The sequence below is a fragment of the Poromitra crassiceps genome, assembly GCF_964638095.1.
Source record: "Poromitra crassiceps genome assembly, chromosome: 5".
In the NCBI taxonomy this organism is placed as follows: domain Eukaryota; kingdom Metazoa; phylum Chordata; class Actinopteri; order Beryciformes; family Melamphaidae; genus Poromitra; species Poromitra crassiceps.
Genome location: NC_139642.1, coordinates 51,925,702 through 51,942,260, shown reverse-complemented (window position 1 = coordinate 51,942,260; position 16,559 = coordinate 51,925,702). Strand labels below are relative to the sequence as shown.

At 47.7% G+C, this 16,559-nt stretch overlaps 1 protein-coding gene across 1 annotated transcript in view; it reads left to right on the top strand.

Annotated features, from left to right (window-relative positions):
- Positions 1–3,488: 3,488 nt before the first annotated feature.
- Positions 3,489–16,559, top strand: part of gjd1b (gap junction protein delta 1b) — a gene marked incomplete at its 3' end in the record, with an annotated part of 35,098 nt that continues 22,027 nt past the window's right edge. Inside the window, exon 1 of the mRNA XM_083637669.1 lies at positions 3,489–3,574. Within this exon, the coding sequence (XP_083493795.1) occupies positions 3,504–3,574 (71 nt within the window). The 5' untranslated portion in view covers positions 3,489–3,503. The remainder of the gene's footprint in view (positions 3,575–16,559) is intronic.

Sequence of the window (16,559 nt, the reverse complement as noted above, 5' to 3'; positions counted from 1 at the left end):
GTGAAATCACACAATTGACTCATTTTGCTGGGGACTCCCTTGGGAGTCTGGGACCCACCCGTTCCTGAAGAGCTGCCGCCAATGTCCTAAACTCGAGGCTATGTTGAAGCATGTTTCTCGCTTCGAGTGATGCCATTTTCTTAACTTTCTGTTAAGACTGTTCTAGCTGTTCTATTATTTGCCTTTACCCACTTAGTCATTATATCCACATTACTGATGATGATCAAAAATCTCATTTTATAAATATTTTCTGAAAGCAGCTTTCATCCCTACAATAATGTCGCAATATCGATATTGAGGAATTTGGTCAAAAATATTGTGATATTTGATTTTGTCCATTATCGCCCAGGCCTATCTTGTTTTAATAAAAGTGCTTGTGGCTCACACGTGGCTTTGACTTACAATTGAACATTTATGACACTTCATAGAAAATACCAATATCGTTAATCACCATTCAGCCTACAAATACTGAGCTATGATTTTTGGTCCATATCGCCCAGGGGCCGACTTGTCATTACCGCCAGACAGAGGCAAACAGCAGCTGAGTTGTGTGTTTTCCCGTACACTCCTCACCGTCACGTGGGACACGCGGATGCTGCCAGATTGTCTCGGCATGGGGTTGAATAGCTTGCGAGTGCGTGCTGTCACTCAGTCATTACCTCCTTCAGACTGGATTACTGCTCCAGACAGTCTGTGGTGTGGGGGGTGAGGGAGGAAGCCACTGCAACACCCATCTATCTGCAACCAACAGAGATGTTTTCAGACATTGATGGAACTGACATCACAAAGAGGCCATTTACACCTGGCGCTAACATGCGTTTTCTGTGATCAGATTGCAATCTGATTGCAATCAGATTGCAGAAATGGTTGTCCTCTCAATCCGCATAAAGTTGCTGTATCCAGATTGAGAGGACACATTGCATTTACACTTGTGTTCAATGTGTACACAATGCATCCCTGACCACCTCCGGAGGTGGTTTGGCCGATCAGATTGCAATCCTTCTTCAATGCGTTTTGGGGGTGTTTACACCTGGCATTTCAAGTGATAAAACACAATCTGATTGCAATCTGATCACAGAAAACGCATGTTAGCGCCAGGTGTAAATGGCCTCAGTGATATTTACATCCTGATCTCATCAAATGATGCAGGTGACAGCTATGGACGACAGCGGATGCGGTCTCTGTTTTGTGATTTTAGTGCTGTTATTTAGGCAGGTTTTCAACACTGTCATATCAGCAGCTATTAGGGCTGGGTATCATTTAAAAAAATGACGATACCGATACCAATAGAGTACACTGAACTGCCAACTCCGTCAGATAAACCGCGCTCGACTTCACCACCACAGACTGTATGGGTTGTAGCTGCTGCGGTAGTGGGACAATCACACGTCGCATTAAATCGAAGAATGCTTGCGGTGATTTGGCTGCGAGAAAAACCATACAAATAGTACTTTTTTCTAGAGACATCTATTCAAATCAACATGTTTGGTGGGAAGTCACATGCATTGACATGGGGGCCCACAATCTCAACATTTCTAGCAGCGCCCTGCCCCTTCATTATGCTGGGTTCACGGTTCTGTGGGCATGTAAATGAGGAGAGCCAGCAGTAAGGATAGTGACACACACACACACACAAACACACACACACACACACACACACACACACACAGAGAGAGGAAGTCCACAAATGTAATATACATACATGTAACTGGCCCCCAGTGAAAGAGAGACAGACTCAGCTGAGTGAGTCTAAACCTTGATGGTTGTCGCTAATTCCAGTTCCATCTCTCTCTCTCTCTCTCTCTCTCTCTCTCTCTCACACACACATACACCTGTCCCCAGTTCTTCCTCAGTATCGCTTCCCTTGTCTCCTTGGCTGATCCCTTGCTCTGTGTGTGTGTGTGTGTGTGTGTGTGTGTGTGTGTGTGTGTGTGTGTGTGTGTGTGTGTGTGTGTGGACAGCTAGGATCCTTCTCACTGACAGCAAAATAGAGAAAAATGGGGATCAATACACACATACAGTACCTAGGGAGAGAGAGTATGATGTACAATAAGTGTAAACAAGAAATAAATGGAGGGAGGAAGCAAGAAGAAGGGATGATGAGAGAGGTATGGTTTGTGTGATGGTGGAGTAGGGAGAGATGGAGAGGAGAGGGAGTCAGAGAGAGAGAGAGGAGGCGATAAACAGAGTGATGGAGAGAGAGAGAGAGAGAGAGAGAGAGAGAGAGAGTGGAGGGGAAAGTGAGAGAGAGCGGGGGGGGAGGAGCAGAGAGATGATTCCACTCTAATCCTCTAGACACACGCACGATCTGGCTGCCTACTGGCTCAGAGAGAGAGAGAGAGAGAGAGAGAGAGAGAGAGAGAGAGGGGGGCAGGTGGAGGGCGCAACCAGAGAGAGAGGGAGAGAGAGAGAGGGAGAGTGAAAACCAAGATGAGGGGAGAGACGAAGGAAGGAGAAGAACGGAGAGCTGCTGCCTCTCACAGCCCACTCTGAGGGGCAGAGGAGTGGAGAGACCAGCCATTCACGCACAGTTTGGTAGCGGAGGAAGAGAAGGAGAGGAGCGATGCTTCGGTCCAGCGCTGCCTGAACGCAACCAGGGGAGAAGGAAGGAGCAGCGGAGAGAGCAAGAGAGAGAGAGAGAGGAGGAACCAGGACAACGTGGAGTGGAGAGAGAGAGAGAGGGAGGAGGAACCAGGACAACGTGGAGTGGAGAGAGAGACAGACACAGAGAGAGAGAGGTGGGGAATCTCTCCAAATACCAGGAGGAGAGAAGACAGGCAGAGACAGAGAGAAATGAAGAGAATGGAGGAGTGGAGAGAGAGCACAGACACACACACAGATCTCTGCCAGACTACTACAAGATGCTGTCACAGAGTGAGTGTGCGTGCGTATTGAGGATGTAATCTTTGAGTGTAACAGGTCAAACATGGGTAGGTTAGCTCGAGGCAGCACTGTGCCGTAGAGGGATCTGAGCAGGGCAGAGCGGCGAACAAGCTGCTGAACTGACAGGGAAAACAGAGAGAAAGTGGGAAGACAAACTCACGTGAGCACAGAGCAGGTGCACGGCTGGCCCAGGAGGGGGCGTGACTGACACACACACACACACACACACACACACACACACACACTCACACACACACACACAGAGATTGTGAGTGTTTGGGTGGTGTGCCTCAAGACAAGCTTCAATCCAACCATCTCAGGTGCAGGTAGGGACAGTTTGGGACAATGAGACAGTGACAGCACCTTACAAAAGGAGGGCGGAGGGACACACAGCAGCTGCAATGGGGTGTCACTGAGCTTCTTCAGGGGGATTCTGCTCCCCCCCACTTCACCCCACTACCTCAACCCAACCCAGACCCTCGGACCCTGGACTTGGACAATCGGACGAAGGAAGCGAAAGGCAAAACCCCGGTGTCCATCTGACTAGGAAGACAGACGCAGGAGTTGGGCCCTGCAGCGCTGAGTTTCCTGTGCCCGGTGGATGCCTTCGAACACCAGCCATGGGAGAATGGACCATCCTAGAGCGCCTCCTAGAGGCCGCTGTGCAGCAGCACTCTACTATGATCGGGAGGTGAGTTCTCGTCCTGCCTATGAGTCTCATTGACTCACATCTGGGTGAGCATGCGTATGTGTGTGTGTGTGTGTGTAAATACATGTGCGTATGTGTATGCAATGCATACATATTTTAAAATCCAATGCATGTACCAGTGCATGTATAAGGTGTGCATGCAGAGCATGAATCCTGCCCTCTCTCTAGTCAGTGATTCCTGCTCCAAAGTGGCTGATGGCTTTAGCATCCTTAATCCCTCCGAGTGACACGTGGATGGGAGGGGCGGGCTTAGCGCCAACATAGAGCGATGCCATTGGCCCACACAGAAGTTAAGGATGTCTGCGGATTCATGGCAGGAGACCATTTGTTGACACCTCACCCTACAAGACCACATCGCTTCCCAATTGTTTGAACTCACCTTTCTTTGTTCTGAAGCAACGTAGCGCTCGCTCGCCCCTGTTCTTTCCCACACTCTCTCCTCTCTTGACACGTTAAACCTCCTCCTCCCCCCTCTCTCCTCTCTGGCCTCCCCGTTCCACTCTTTACTGTCAGATTTGTTTGGGAAGCCATCACGTTCCACCAGCATGGCTTGTTTCAACTTTCCCTCCCTTCTCTTCCGCCTATCTCCCCCCTCTGTCTTTCTCTGTCCAGTATGAAGTCATTTCACCAGGTAAGGAAATAGTTCTCTGTCCCTATAATGTGAGGGCACGGCCGTCATGAACGACGCATCATTTCACGTCTGGCATTTCAGTCAGAACGACTCGTTCTTCTCGACTGGATGGCGGCTGATAATAAAGTCGTGGGCATTTTAGGCACGGAGACCCGTCGGCTTGGTAGATAATAAACATGACATTACATCTGATAAAAGAGAGATTTCTGAGCTCGTGTGTTGCCATGCGTGGAACCTGAAGGTTTATGGAGTCACTAGAGACTGTCTAAATGTAGAAGTTCAACAATCCCCAGAAGCTACAGAGTCACTCTTGACTGGTGCTACTCTTGAACGAACGAGTGAATAAATGTCAGCCAGTTTGCGAGCTAAATGATGTGTATCGTTTTATTCTCTTTTATTTTGGCGTTGAATGACTGCTATTCTGCTGACAAACCACCGCGCGTGAACGACGCTGTCACACCGAGTTATGAAAGTGAACGTGATCTGACTCCGTCTGTCAGTTGCGCTGCCTCCTTGGTGTCGTTAGGAATGATTGGTCCATGTTTGCTTTGATCCTCATCCATGGACCTGGAAGCACGTGGAAGCGCACAGTGCTGCTCATGAGCTGGACTAGTCATACTGGCTCCGGGGGGCTCAGAGACAGCGAGGAAGACATCGAGAGGAAGAGACGTTTCGTGACAAAGAAAGGAGGCCAGGATGGAGTGGGAGAAATGAAACCCGGAGAGGCAATCGAGGGGAAAAAAAAACAGAGAGTGGGGTGTTCGGGTAGTGCAGCGGTAGATTCCCTGCCTAACCAAACATGAGGGTCGCAGGTTCGAGCCCCCGTGTTGCCTCAGGCATGGTCGGGCATGCATACAGGCACAATTGGCCGTGTCTGCGGGTGGGAAGCCGGAGTAAGGGTATGTGTCCTGATCACGAAAACGATTGCCTCCTCTGGTCCTCTGGTCTGCTCAGGGGTGCGGCGGGGGGAATAGCGTGATCCTCCCACGCGCTACGTCCTGCCGGTGAAGAAACTCCTCGCTATCAGGTGAAAATGCACATGTATCTCCCAGATTGGAAAGACCAGATGACAGAGGGAGAGAGAAAGGGAGTGAAGAAGCCGTCATTCACAGAGCAGCGAGCAGCAGACACATGGCTTCAGTCTGCAGGGCGTTGGCGGGGAGCCAAGAGGACTGTCTCGTCACGAGATGGTGCGGCATGTCATGACCTCAGCGGGACGACCAGGACACCCGGCCGCTAAAAGCCTCAGATCGTCTTCACACACAGATATCTGTGGTCCAGACAGGTGAAATATTCACATGGGCTGATCATCTTCACACAGATGATATCTGTGGTCCAGACAGCTGGATACACGGCAGCAGCGGGCCAAAAGTTTTTCACGACATGAAAAATGCAAAAGGCTTTCAAACATTCTCATTTGCATTCGCTTTACTCATACTTACATGCAGGCTCCGCTGCCTAAGGCAATTCAAGCAATGCTTTAGAATTTCTAATGTACCATACTGTTTGAATCCCTCAGACAACGAATAATAGGTTTTGAGATGTTTTCAAATCTCATTATCTAAAGACTGTTAGCTGTAGTGGTGTGTACATTCTCTACTTTGTGCTACTACTGTATATTGATGCCATGAATGAGAAATTTATCTATTAAGTTTTTCTTATGGAAAGACTGTGTTTTTTGTCATACCTGACAAAGAAATGTACCTTTTTACTTGAGCTACTGTATAGGGATTCAGTGTCTTATTCAAGGAGACTTCCATGGTCTTTGTTAAACCACTGAATGACTTTTTGAATGCTTATACAACATCACATTGCCTATTAAAAAATTTCAAAACAGATTTGCATGATTTTCCATCTGAGAGCTGTAATTATGTCCATTTCAATAACAGATTAGGGGTTCAGAATGATTTAGGGTTCACACGAGGGTTCCACAGTCCACTGTAGTTCCTCTCATCAAAGTCACCAGATGTAACACACACATCACACACAGAATGTGTCGGAGATAGTGATGGGAAGGAATTAGCGTGGATTAGTGATTACCAGTCCCCGGTAGGATTAGTGTGATTGGAGCATTTCTCTGGCCAGTGCAGGTGTCAGCCCGGGTGAGGAGGCAGGCGGTGGATAGGTTGTGTGGTGGTGAGGAGGCAGGCGGAGGATAGGTTGTGTGGTGGTGAGGAGGCAGGCGGTAGATAGGTTGTGGGGTGGACATCCGTCCCCGAGGTGATGCCAGCGTGTGGGCATGAGCCCGCCGTGACAACAGCCTGCGGGCCCCAGTCCATTTGTCATAGACAAATGACTCACACACACTGAGCTAAAATAAATACACAAACACACATTAGTGGGTATAGAGCTGAACAGTCACGTGACACATCTTGCCCCGGAAGTGAGTTTCCCATTCATTTTGTCCATAGACATTTCAAAAAATCCTTATGAGTTTTAAGGCTGGAACCAAGCCAACCCGTGACCTACTAGTGTCGGCTCCCAGGCGTTTGGTGAGTAATGACCTACTGAATCGTGACCATAAAACATTTCAGTTGGAGCAAAAACAAAAAATATTATTTTTTGTTGGCAAGAAATGGGAAGATTGCGAGAGGCTCCAGAGTCCCTTCCAGTGTGTGTGTGTATGTGTGCATGTACAAATATACTTAGATTGTCTGTAAAGTAATGTGCTTTGGGTGGATGTGTGTGTGTGTGTGTGTGTGTGTGCGTGCGTGTGTGTGTGCGTGCGTGTGTGTGTGCGTGCGTGTGTGCGTGCGTGCGTGCGTGCGTGCGAGGACCATGTGACAGACCGTGGGACGGCTCCACCTGTTGGTACCCACAGCCTGGGAGGATAAACTGTAGAAAAAGAAGAATAAACTACCATGAAGCTCTCTCTAACCTATACTGTCAACACATCACTCATGCTGCCTCTCCCACTCCCATAGGCCAGAGTTCCGTTCGAGCGCTCCAATTGGTCGGAGCGGGGCCTGATATGCAAATCAGTCTTCACAAGGAAAACAATAACACTGGCTTTCAACGTGGTTAAAACGACCGATGTTTATTAGGGATGTCACAATATATCGTCCCACAATATATCGCGATATCAAAACGTGACAATATGTATCGTTGAGATGAAATCTCATATCGTGAGAAAAAGAAGCTGAACATGGTGGCACTGATCTGCATCTGATTGCATGCTCTCTCTCCTTTTCATTGCTTTGTTTGAACAGACGAGGGACGTTACAGACACGGTGGATGAAAATGGTGAAATTACTCAAATTAGCGTGGAGGATGCCCCCTCAACTTACAAATCGATCGCAAAAAAATATTGTTAAAATATCGTATCGTTATCGCTATCGTGAACCCAGTATTGTGTATCGTATCGTGAACTGAGTGTATCGTGACACCCCTAATGTTTATGAATGCAACCTCTTTCAGTCGTGTGAGTGCATGCGTGCAGTGCATATGGGAGCTGTAACCAGGAAGTAGTGGTGACCTCTGGTGGTCTTTAACGTAACGACATGCAAGTGTGATGGGATTGGATTGGCGGACCAGTAACGTCCTTGTCTTTCAGCTTCCTTGTTGTGAGAGACCTGGTCAGTGCAGTTCGCCTCCCGATGTGTTCAGTTTTCAACCATAAAACCAAGCTGTTTTAGTTGCCTAAACATAACCGACGTTTAAACATAACCGTCATGACCTTTTCAAATGAACCATGTCCCACGTGAGGCATATCACCTGCACGCACGTTTTCGCTCATAGCCCATGTCGTTTTGGGAGTCATTGGAAATTGGCTTATTCTGTTGTTTTCAGTATGAGGACGTGTTGATGCAAATGCATCCTCCCGCCACCCGATGGCATTGATCTCCAATAATGGGATAGGAACTGGAGCTTGATAGGAGACAGGCCACTTAATTAAACAGTCTTTAGGGCCGTCCGTTTGCAATAGGGATCGTGGTGACTGGAATAATAAGCGAGCGCTTAGTACTACAAGTGCCTCATTGAGTTGCTTACCGATTAAACTAAACCTTGATAGTAAATTAGTCGGCCGGATGTTTATTCATGCAATACCCTTTCTCGCCTCGAGGCAGAGGAGAGGAGAGGAGGCCAATGTGATAACAGTTCCAGTGGCATTTCATAATCAGCTTTACTGGCTCTAATGAGCTAGATGTGCATTTTAATATAGGCTACCGGTGTTCTGTCAATCTATGCTACCTTGTCGAAATATGCTACCCTAGCGCGAATCGATAGAGTCCATTGATTTGTGCTACCCTATCGAAAAGATATCCCACCTTATGTGTAAAGGGAAGACTCATGGGCACCCATAGAACCCATTTTCATATCTGGAGGTGAGAGGGACCCCTTTGAAAATGCCCCCCCCCCTTCCACATCAAAATTTATTTAGCGTTATTTGGCCCCCTTCCCAACAAGCTAGCATGACATTGGTTGGTACCAAATGGATGAGGTCATCTAGATTCATAGGATACCAGAAACGTCACTTTGTCTTTAAAACTGAGCCTGCACGTCTTGTGCTAGCCTGGCTGAACCCAGCCTTCAACGTGACGCCACAGAGTATGCCTGTACATGGAGGTCACGTGGAGGCTGGCTTTACCCAGGCTAGTCTCATGCTACCTATCGAGATGTGCTACCTATCTATGGAGAGAGATGTTGTAGGCCTACTTAGCATGCGCAGAATAGGCAGCACATCTTGATAGGTGTAGCACAGATTGACAGAACCTCTCGAAGGCAAGAGTCGAAACTCTGGTTCTTTTTTGACAACACGACAGCATTTTGGCCTGAAAAAATAACGTATCCTTGGCCAATGGGAGAAAAGCACAGAACCATGTCTCCTTCAGGCCAAAATAGCAGATTTGCTGTGCGCTGATGTTGCAATGAAACAATCTAGCCTTCGGTTCTTACCAATGTATTGAGGAAAGAGCGTTCGTAGTGAGAAAAGCTTGCACACACATCACAGGAGGTGGTTGAATGTGTGTGTGTGTGTGTGTGTGTGTGTGTGTGTGTGTGTGTGTGTGTGTGTGTGTGTGTGCGTGCGTGCGTGCGTGCGTGCGTGCGTGCGTGAACGTGCTGCACACAGCAGCCTCCGTACACCTCAGTCTCAACATAGACCAGCTCAGCACGGGTCCCCCAGGTCAAATGAATCTTGTCACTCACGGGCCATACCTCATCCCTCAAGGGAAATGTGTGTGGGTGTGTGTACTTCTTCACCACATCGCACTCCATGCACATGATGCTAATAAGCATTAGTAAACAGTAGTGTAGGCATGTGACTGCTTGTGTCTTGCTACAGGTATACGCGATCGTGTCGTCACGTGACCTCCAGATCATTACGCTTTTATTTTGAAGCTCCCCAGGGGAGCCTTGCAGCCCCCGAGGTGATGGATGATTTTGTTTATGTAGCGCGAGGCTTATCTAGCCATGTGTGTTCTTGACAAAGGAGGGAAGAGGAAAGAGAGAGAGAGAGAGAGAGAGGGAGAGGCTGCGATGCCACCTCGGGCGCTCGGCAGATCCCCCAGAGAGATAGCTAAAGAGACTGACTTTCGGCGGCGAGGTGCCATCGCTCCTGCTATCATCTCTCTGTTCACACCTTCCTTCCATCCATATGTAACGACCCCTGGGGTGCGACTTGGCTGTAATACCAGCTCCTTCCTGCCTGTATAGCCATAGGGATGCCTGTTAGGGATGAATATGACCCCCCGTGTTCCATAGGGAGAGATTACGAGACGCTGGTGGGAGGCAGATGCCTGTGAGTTAAGCTATGGAATAGACTTGTAGAACAAAATGTAAAAGATTGCCTATTTATTATTGAAGATATTACCCCAAACCAGCCCCGGGCGTGATTGCCTTCAAGTGTACATTACCGCTCGTGTCAGTGTTGATAGTGGGATTGATCCGCTCTATCCGCGGTACTGGAGCTACTACTACGGCCTGCAAATGAGCCCCAGTGCGGCTGCTCATGCCAGGCCCGACAAACACACGGCTATCATTAGCCTGCTGAGGCTGTAGTAGGGCTATAAACCCGTCTCCACTGGGACCGGTGGTAGAAGCGGCGTTGTAGTGGGGGAGAGAGGCAACTGCGTGTGATCATGCAGTTACATGCTCTCATTTATTTCTGCCTTACATCTCTTCCATCTCTCTCCTTCCCTCTCTCGCCCTCCCTCCCTCAACGGTGATTTTCCATCCCTTCATCCTTACAGTCCACACATATGGCAAGGTCAAGGTTCCTGCACACTGTTTGCATGCGGATGGATTAATCGATAAAGCTGCTATTGCATGAAGTGTGTGTGTGTGTGTGTGTGTGTGTGTGTGTGTGTGTGTTAATCAAAGATTATCTTCGAGGATAAGCCGCGCTATCATCCTTAAAAATGTGTGTTATCCCCCCAGCTATGATATCAATTTGAACGTCTTAGTCACGGTTTTCTCAATGAAGACACAAACTACACACGCACACACACACAATGTATCCTAGATTGCAGACAGTGGAGACACTGGCAGATGGACGAACATCCTCAGAAGTGATTATGAAATCTTGTGTGTGAGAGAGAGAGGGATAGAGAGATGGAAGAAAGGGCAGATCAATAATGAAAAATGAGATAGCGAGTGAGAGAGAGTGAGTGAGAGAGATAGGGAGAGAGAGAGTGAGTGAGTGAGTGAGTGAGAGAGAGAGTGAGTGAGAGAGATAGGGAGAGAGAGTGAGTGAGTGAGTGAGTGAGTGAGTGAGTGAGAGAGAGAGAGCGAGTGAGAATGGGAATACAGAGGGGGAGGAGGATTAGAGCTGGGTAAAAGGTGGGGGTTCGGACAGATTTCACCTCGCGGGGCCTCGGGGAGAAGCTTGTCTCTGATAGGGCGATGTCCCTGACAGGGGCGGGGCCTCGGGGAGAAGCTTGTCTCTGACAGGGCGATGTCCCTGACAGGGGCGGGGCCTCGGGGAGAAGCTTGTCTCTGACAGGGTGATGTCTCTGACAGGGGCGGGGCCTCGGGGAGAAGCTTGTCTCTTGACAGGGTGATGCAAGGCTTATAGGTTTACCATTAGCACCTCGCTGCAGGACCAGAGACTGTATAAAGAATATAGACGTCACCCACTGGTGTCTGGACTCCCTGTTTTGAAGCCTAGGACCGTCGGCATCTTTTTTGTTTTTTTTAGCTCTTGGTCTGTGATCGGCGAGCTGCGCGATCTGCACACGACAGGCAACCTGTCAATCACGCCCCAAAACATAGTCTGCTCTACCGTCTATTTAACTCTAAGTGGGACGATCATTTACAAAATGAACATCATGCTGTATTGAAGAAGACTTGAAACTCGCGGTTGAGACCATAAAGTCAATGGGAAAGTGTTTACTGAGGTCATAAATCAAGTGAGAAGTAGGTCGTTTCCTTCATTGACTTCTATACAATTGGACTTGTTTCTGCAGCCACAGACTGTGTAAATGAGGAATGACTCGCTTTTGCAGCCAGCCTCAAGTGGCCAGTGGCAATTGCAGTTTTGGTACTTCCACTTTGGCTTCATTTTTTCAGAACCGGAGGTTGGGGCTTGAGCAGGATGGAAGATTACAAGATCGGCCCAGTCATATAGGCTCATTAGCTCGTATTTTATCGTGTCTAGGGTTTGACTGGCATTATGATCCGTAACATGAGAACAGAAATTAGTGATAGGCTGTCATTCGAGAGAGAGAGAGAGAGAGAGAGAGGTGGTCAACCAGGGGCAGACTGGGATCGTAATTCAGGCCGGGCATTAGATACCAAGCAGGCCAGGCCAATACGGGCCGACGTGTGTGACGTGTGCGAAAAATTTGGGCTGTTTGAAGCCCAATTTGGGCCGTTTGAAGCCAGATTTGGGCCATTTGAAGCCCAATTTGGGTCGTTTGAAGCCAGATTTGGGCCGTTTGAAGCCCAATTTGGGCCGTTTGAAGCCAGATTTGGGCCGTTTGAAGCCCAATTTGGGCCGTTTGAAGCCCAATTTGGACAGTCCAATTTTACAATGAGATGCACCCACTTTAACCCTGAATAACGTAATAAAACCACTAGTAAACCAGTAGGCGGCGCCTGGCCTGCTGTTCAGTGAGTGGCCTGACTGCGGGCACAATTTATTTATTTTTTATTTTTTTTGCAGGCCAGGCCAGGCCAGGCCACCGGGCATTTGCCCGACGTGCCCGGTTATGCAGTCCGCGCCTGTGGTCAACTCACCCAGCTGACTTGTCTGTTCCAGCTCTGGCGTTGACGCAGTGTCGTTAGCTTCCCTCGGTGAGCTCACGCTGGTGGGCTATAGCCCAATAAGGGACGCTCTAGCTTCTCTCGGCCAGCTCAAGCCGGTTGTTGATGGAGTCCCGTGCCGATGCACGCACTACCAAAGTTCATGTGGATGTGAGACAGAACACACAGTAACACACAAATCCAAAAGAAAACAAAACACCGGAGTATGGAAGGTGTACTCCGTCCTCATCAGTAAAGTCACATGACCGGAGCTTGAACAACCGATCACTGCTTCCGGGGCACTCTTATTTCACGTCAGTATGATGTCACTAGCCCCTTAAGCTAACCAGGTCACTTCCCCCAATGACAGCCTTAGAGAAAAGAATGTAATATCAAAGACGTACGAACAATTAACACTATCATATCTACGTGAGACTGTAAAAGGTTTGCCCTTTAAGAGGTTTGCCATTTAACACAAAAATAATTTTTATTTAGTGGTAAAACGTTGGGGTTGTCCTACAACCCAGGTTTTACGAGTGAGAACGAGGAATCTCACACTATGCCAAGCTGCTCCCAGCAGCGTAGGTGCGCTGCTGGGAGCAGCTTGGCATAGTGTGAGATTCCGAAGTTCGAAACGAAGTAAAACCAAACCTAAGCACAGCAGTCATTCCATATGGTTTTTGTTGTCTTGGACTGTTGACACCAGTGGATTCTCTGCAGTATTGCTTTGAGTTGACACACTTCTGCAATTAACTCTCTTACACCAGCTGCCCACACAAACAACCAACCCTGCAAAAATATCCATCTCAACAGGGCATTTAGTCTCATATTCAGTAGGAAAATATGATTTATTTAAAGCTACTGCATGTCACATTTTTAAACATCAATATATCACTTTCAAATTAATTGTTTTTACCTTGCTACAATTATCATAGACATGGCTGAGAACTGGTTGTTATTATTGGTCGCCTCTATCAAATGCCAGTGGTATTGTTAGTGCTTCTCAAAATGAAGACTACATTTCCCATAAGCCCTGTTGCTTCCTGTGGATGAACGACAGCCCTAAGATTTAAGACTCAATTATGCAATGATGAATGACTTCTTTGAAGTGGGGTTCATGAGCTACTTCTCAATAGTCTTATTACCTAGAGTAGATGGTGGTCGGCATGCCCCCAGTTTGGAGGACTTTTTCCTAAGAGAGTTGGAGGTTTAAGTGCAATGTTATGCGACTGCGTGACTTCTGAATAATTACTACTTTGGATTGGCTGTGCTGACATCTGACAGCCATATGTAATGAGGTAAAACATTTATACAACAAAATATGTAGGATCATATTAAAATGAAGAGCCAACTTTGATGTTTGTGGTGGTATCTGTTTTTATCGCACTTGACTAACAAACATCTCCATGCCGTGAGCACAAAGTTTCCATTTGTCGCTTTGTAATGTCTGATGATGTTGCGATACAAATCCTTCTTATACACACATCTGCCTATCTCTGTCTCTCTCTCTCCACACTATACACACATCTGCCTATCTCTGTCTCTCTCTCTCCACACTATACACACATCTGCCTATCTCTCTATCTCTCACTCCACACTATACACACATCTGCCTATCGCTGTCTCTCTCTCTCACTCCACACTATAGACGGTTTTCACCAGCTGCAACCCCACAGCATTTCCTTTTTCTCAACTTCTTCTTCTGTGTTTTATGGCGGTTGGCATCCTTAAATGTTGCATTATTACCGCCACCTGAATTGTATCAGCTTCACAGTGCTATCTATTGACAGTGTCCACTTTCTCAGCTGTTCAGGGGAAAACACTGACATAGCCTACTTCTATTTCTATTTTTTATTTTTTTAAATGTAAAGATAGGCCTATGCGTGCAATAACGTACTGATAGTCAGCTTACTCTGTAACATGTAGCTTTTATTGGCCTCTCAGGCTAGCTCCGTGGACCAGACAACAACACTTCCTACTACCCAGCGTGTGCACGTCTTTCCGACAGGGGTGGTTGTTATGGCAACTATCAACAACAACAACAACAACAACAACAACTACTAACTACTACAATACATAAAGACCGAAATAGGCTACGTTGTTAATGTGTCTGTCAGAGACACGGCCTAACGTTAACATTTAATATGAGCCGAATATCAGCCTGCGCTCAGCTATGTATGCTGGAAGTAAACCGGATATTCAGGTGGGTTGTGATGGTTGTTATTGTTGTCAAGTTAAAACCGTCTATACACACATCTGCCTATCGCTGTCTCTCTCTCTCACTCCACACTATACTCACTCTGCCTCTTTCTCTGGAGATGAAAAGGACAGCCCGCTCCGCCGCCATTGATTTACTCACAAGAGAGAGAAGCGCTTTCATCCCCAGCCGTCCTTGACTCTATCTCCACAGTTTATTGAGGTCTCTAATGAAGGAGGTGAGAGTGTAAGAGGCAATAATAGACTCTTGAATGGCACATATAGGCCTGTCTGTGTGGGTGGGGGGTTTCCATAGGGTCTGGCAGTGGCAACCGCTGCAGTGTGTGAGAGATACTCAATGTGATACAACACCATGAGCAAGAAGACTACTAGGCTACTACTACTAGGACCACTAGGGCTGGGTATCGGTACTTGAAATAACCCAGTACCAAAGTAGTATCGAAACTTCTCCAGCCACGATAAATGCATCCGATCCTTTTTCTATACAGATCTAGACAGGGCCGCTGCTGGCCATTTGGGTGCCCTAAGCGTAATTGTTTTGTGGTGCCCCCCCCCCCCCCCCCCCCCCCCCCGTAAAACTTTCAATAACTGTCAAACATAAGACTGCAAAATCATTAATTATGAACGATACTAGTGTATCTCACATTTCATTACATGTGGCAAACAAACAATTGTTAGAATTACTGTACATGTCAGCAAACAAGTGATTGTTAAACTGTACATGCAAGCAGGGGCAGACTGGGATCATAATTCAGGCCGGGCATTAGATACCAAGCAGGCCAGGCCGATACAGGCCGACGTGCGTGCCGGCGTCCGAAGGGCGGCGGGGAAAAATTTGGGCTGTTTGAAGCCCAATTTGGGCCGTTTGAAGCCCAATTTGGGCCGTTTGAAGCCAGATTTGGGCCGTTTGAAGCCAGATTTGGACCGTCTGAAGCCCGATTTGGGTCGTTTGAAGCCAGATTTGGGCCAGTTGAAGCCAGATTTGGGCCGGTTGAAGCCAGATTTGGGCCGCTTGAAGCCCAATTTGGGCCGTTTGAAGCCCACTTTGGGCCGAGTCCAATTTTACAATGAGATGCACCCACTTTAACCCTGAATAAAGTAATAAAACCACTAGTAAACCAGTAGGCGGCGCCTGGCCTGCTGTTCAGTGAGTGGCCTGACTGAGGGCACCAAAAAAAAAAAAAAAAAAAAAAATTTGGTGCCCTCAGTCACATGATGCCCTACGCAGTCTGCGTACTCTGCGTAATGGGGTGCGGCGGGCCTGGATCTAGACAAAAAAAAGTGATGTTGATTTAATGGCAACGCTAGCACAGCAGCTACACGTCCATACAGTCTGTGGTGGTGAACTGGAGGCGTGGTGTGACGGAGTTGAACTGGAGGCGTGGTGTGGTGTGACGGAGTTGACAGTTCAGCGTGCCGAGATGCCACCAAAACATAAACGGGTATTGAATGACGTACCCTATTGATATATCGGTATCACTTTAAGGATACTTGTATTTGGTACTGGTATCGTAATTTTATAAACGATACCCAGCCCTGGCTAACACCCACACACCAGTCGAACACCTTATACCTTGCCAACACACACACACACACTCCGCCAGGTCCAACATACATCTGATTCACCATCCACTCTCTCTCTCTCTCTCTCTCTCTCTCTCTCTCTCACACACACACACACACACACACACACACACACACTCCGCCAGGTCCAACATACATCTGATTCACCATCCACTCTCTCTCTCTCTCCCTCTCTCTCTCTCACACACACACACACATGCCAGATGGCCATTCAAACATCCGAACATGTACATAAGCAAAGTTGCAGCATGGTTACTAAATTTACTTCTTACTCAGAGGCAGAAACTTACACATACACACAATTTCTCACATAAACACACATACTGCACACACAGCCAAAACTGCCGTTCT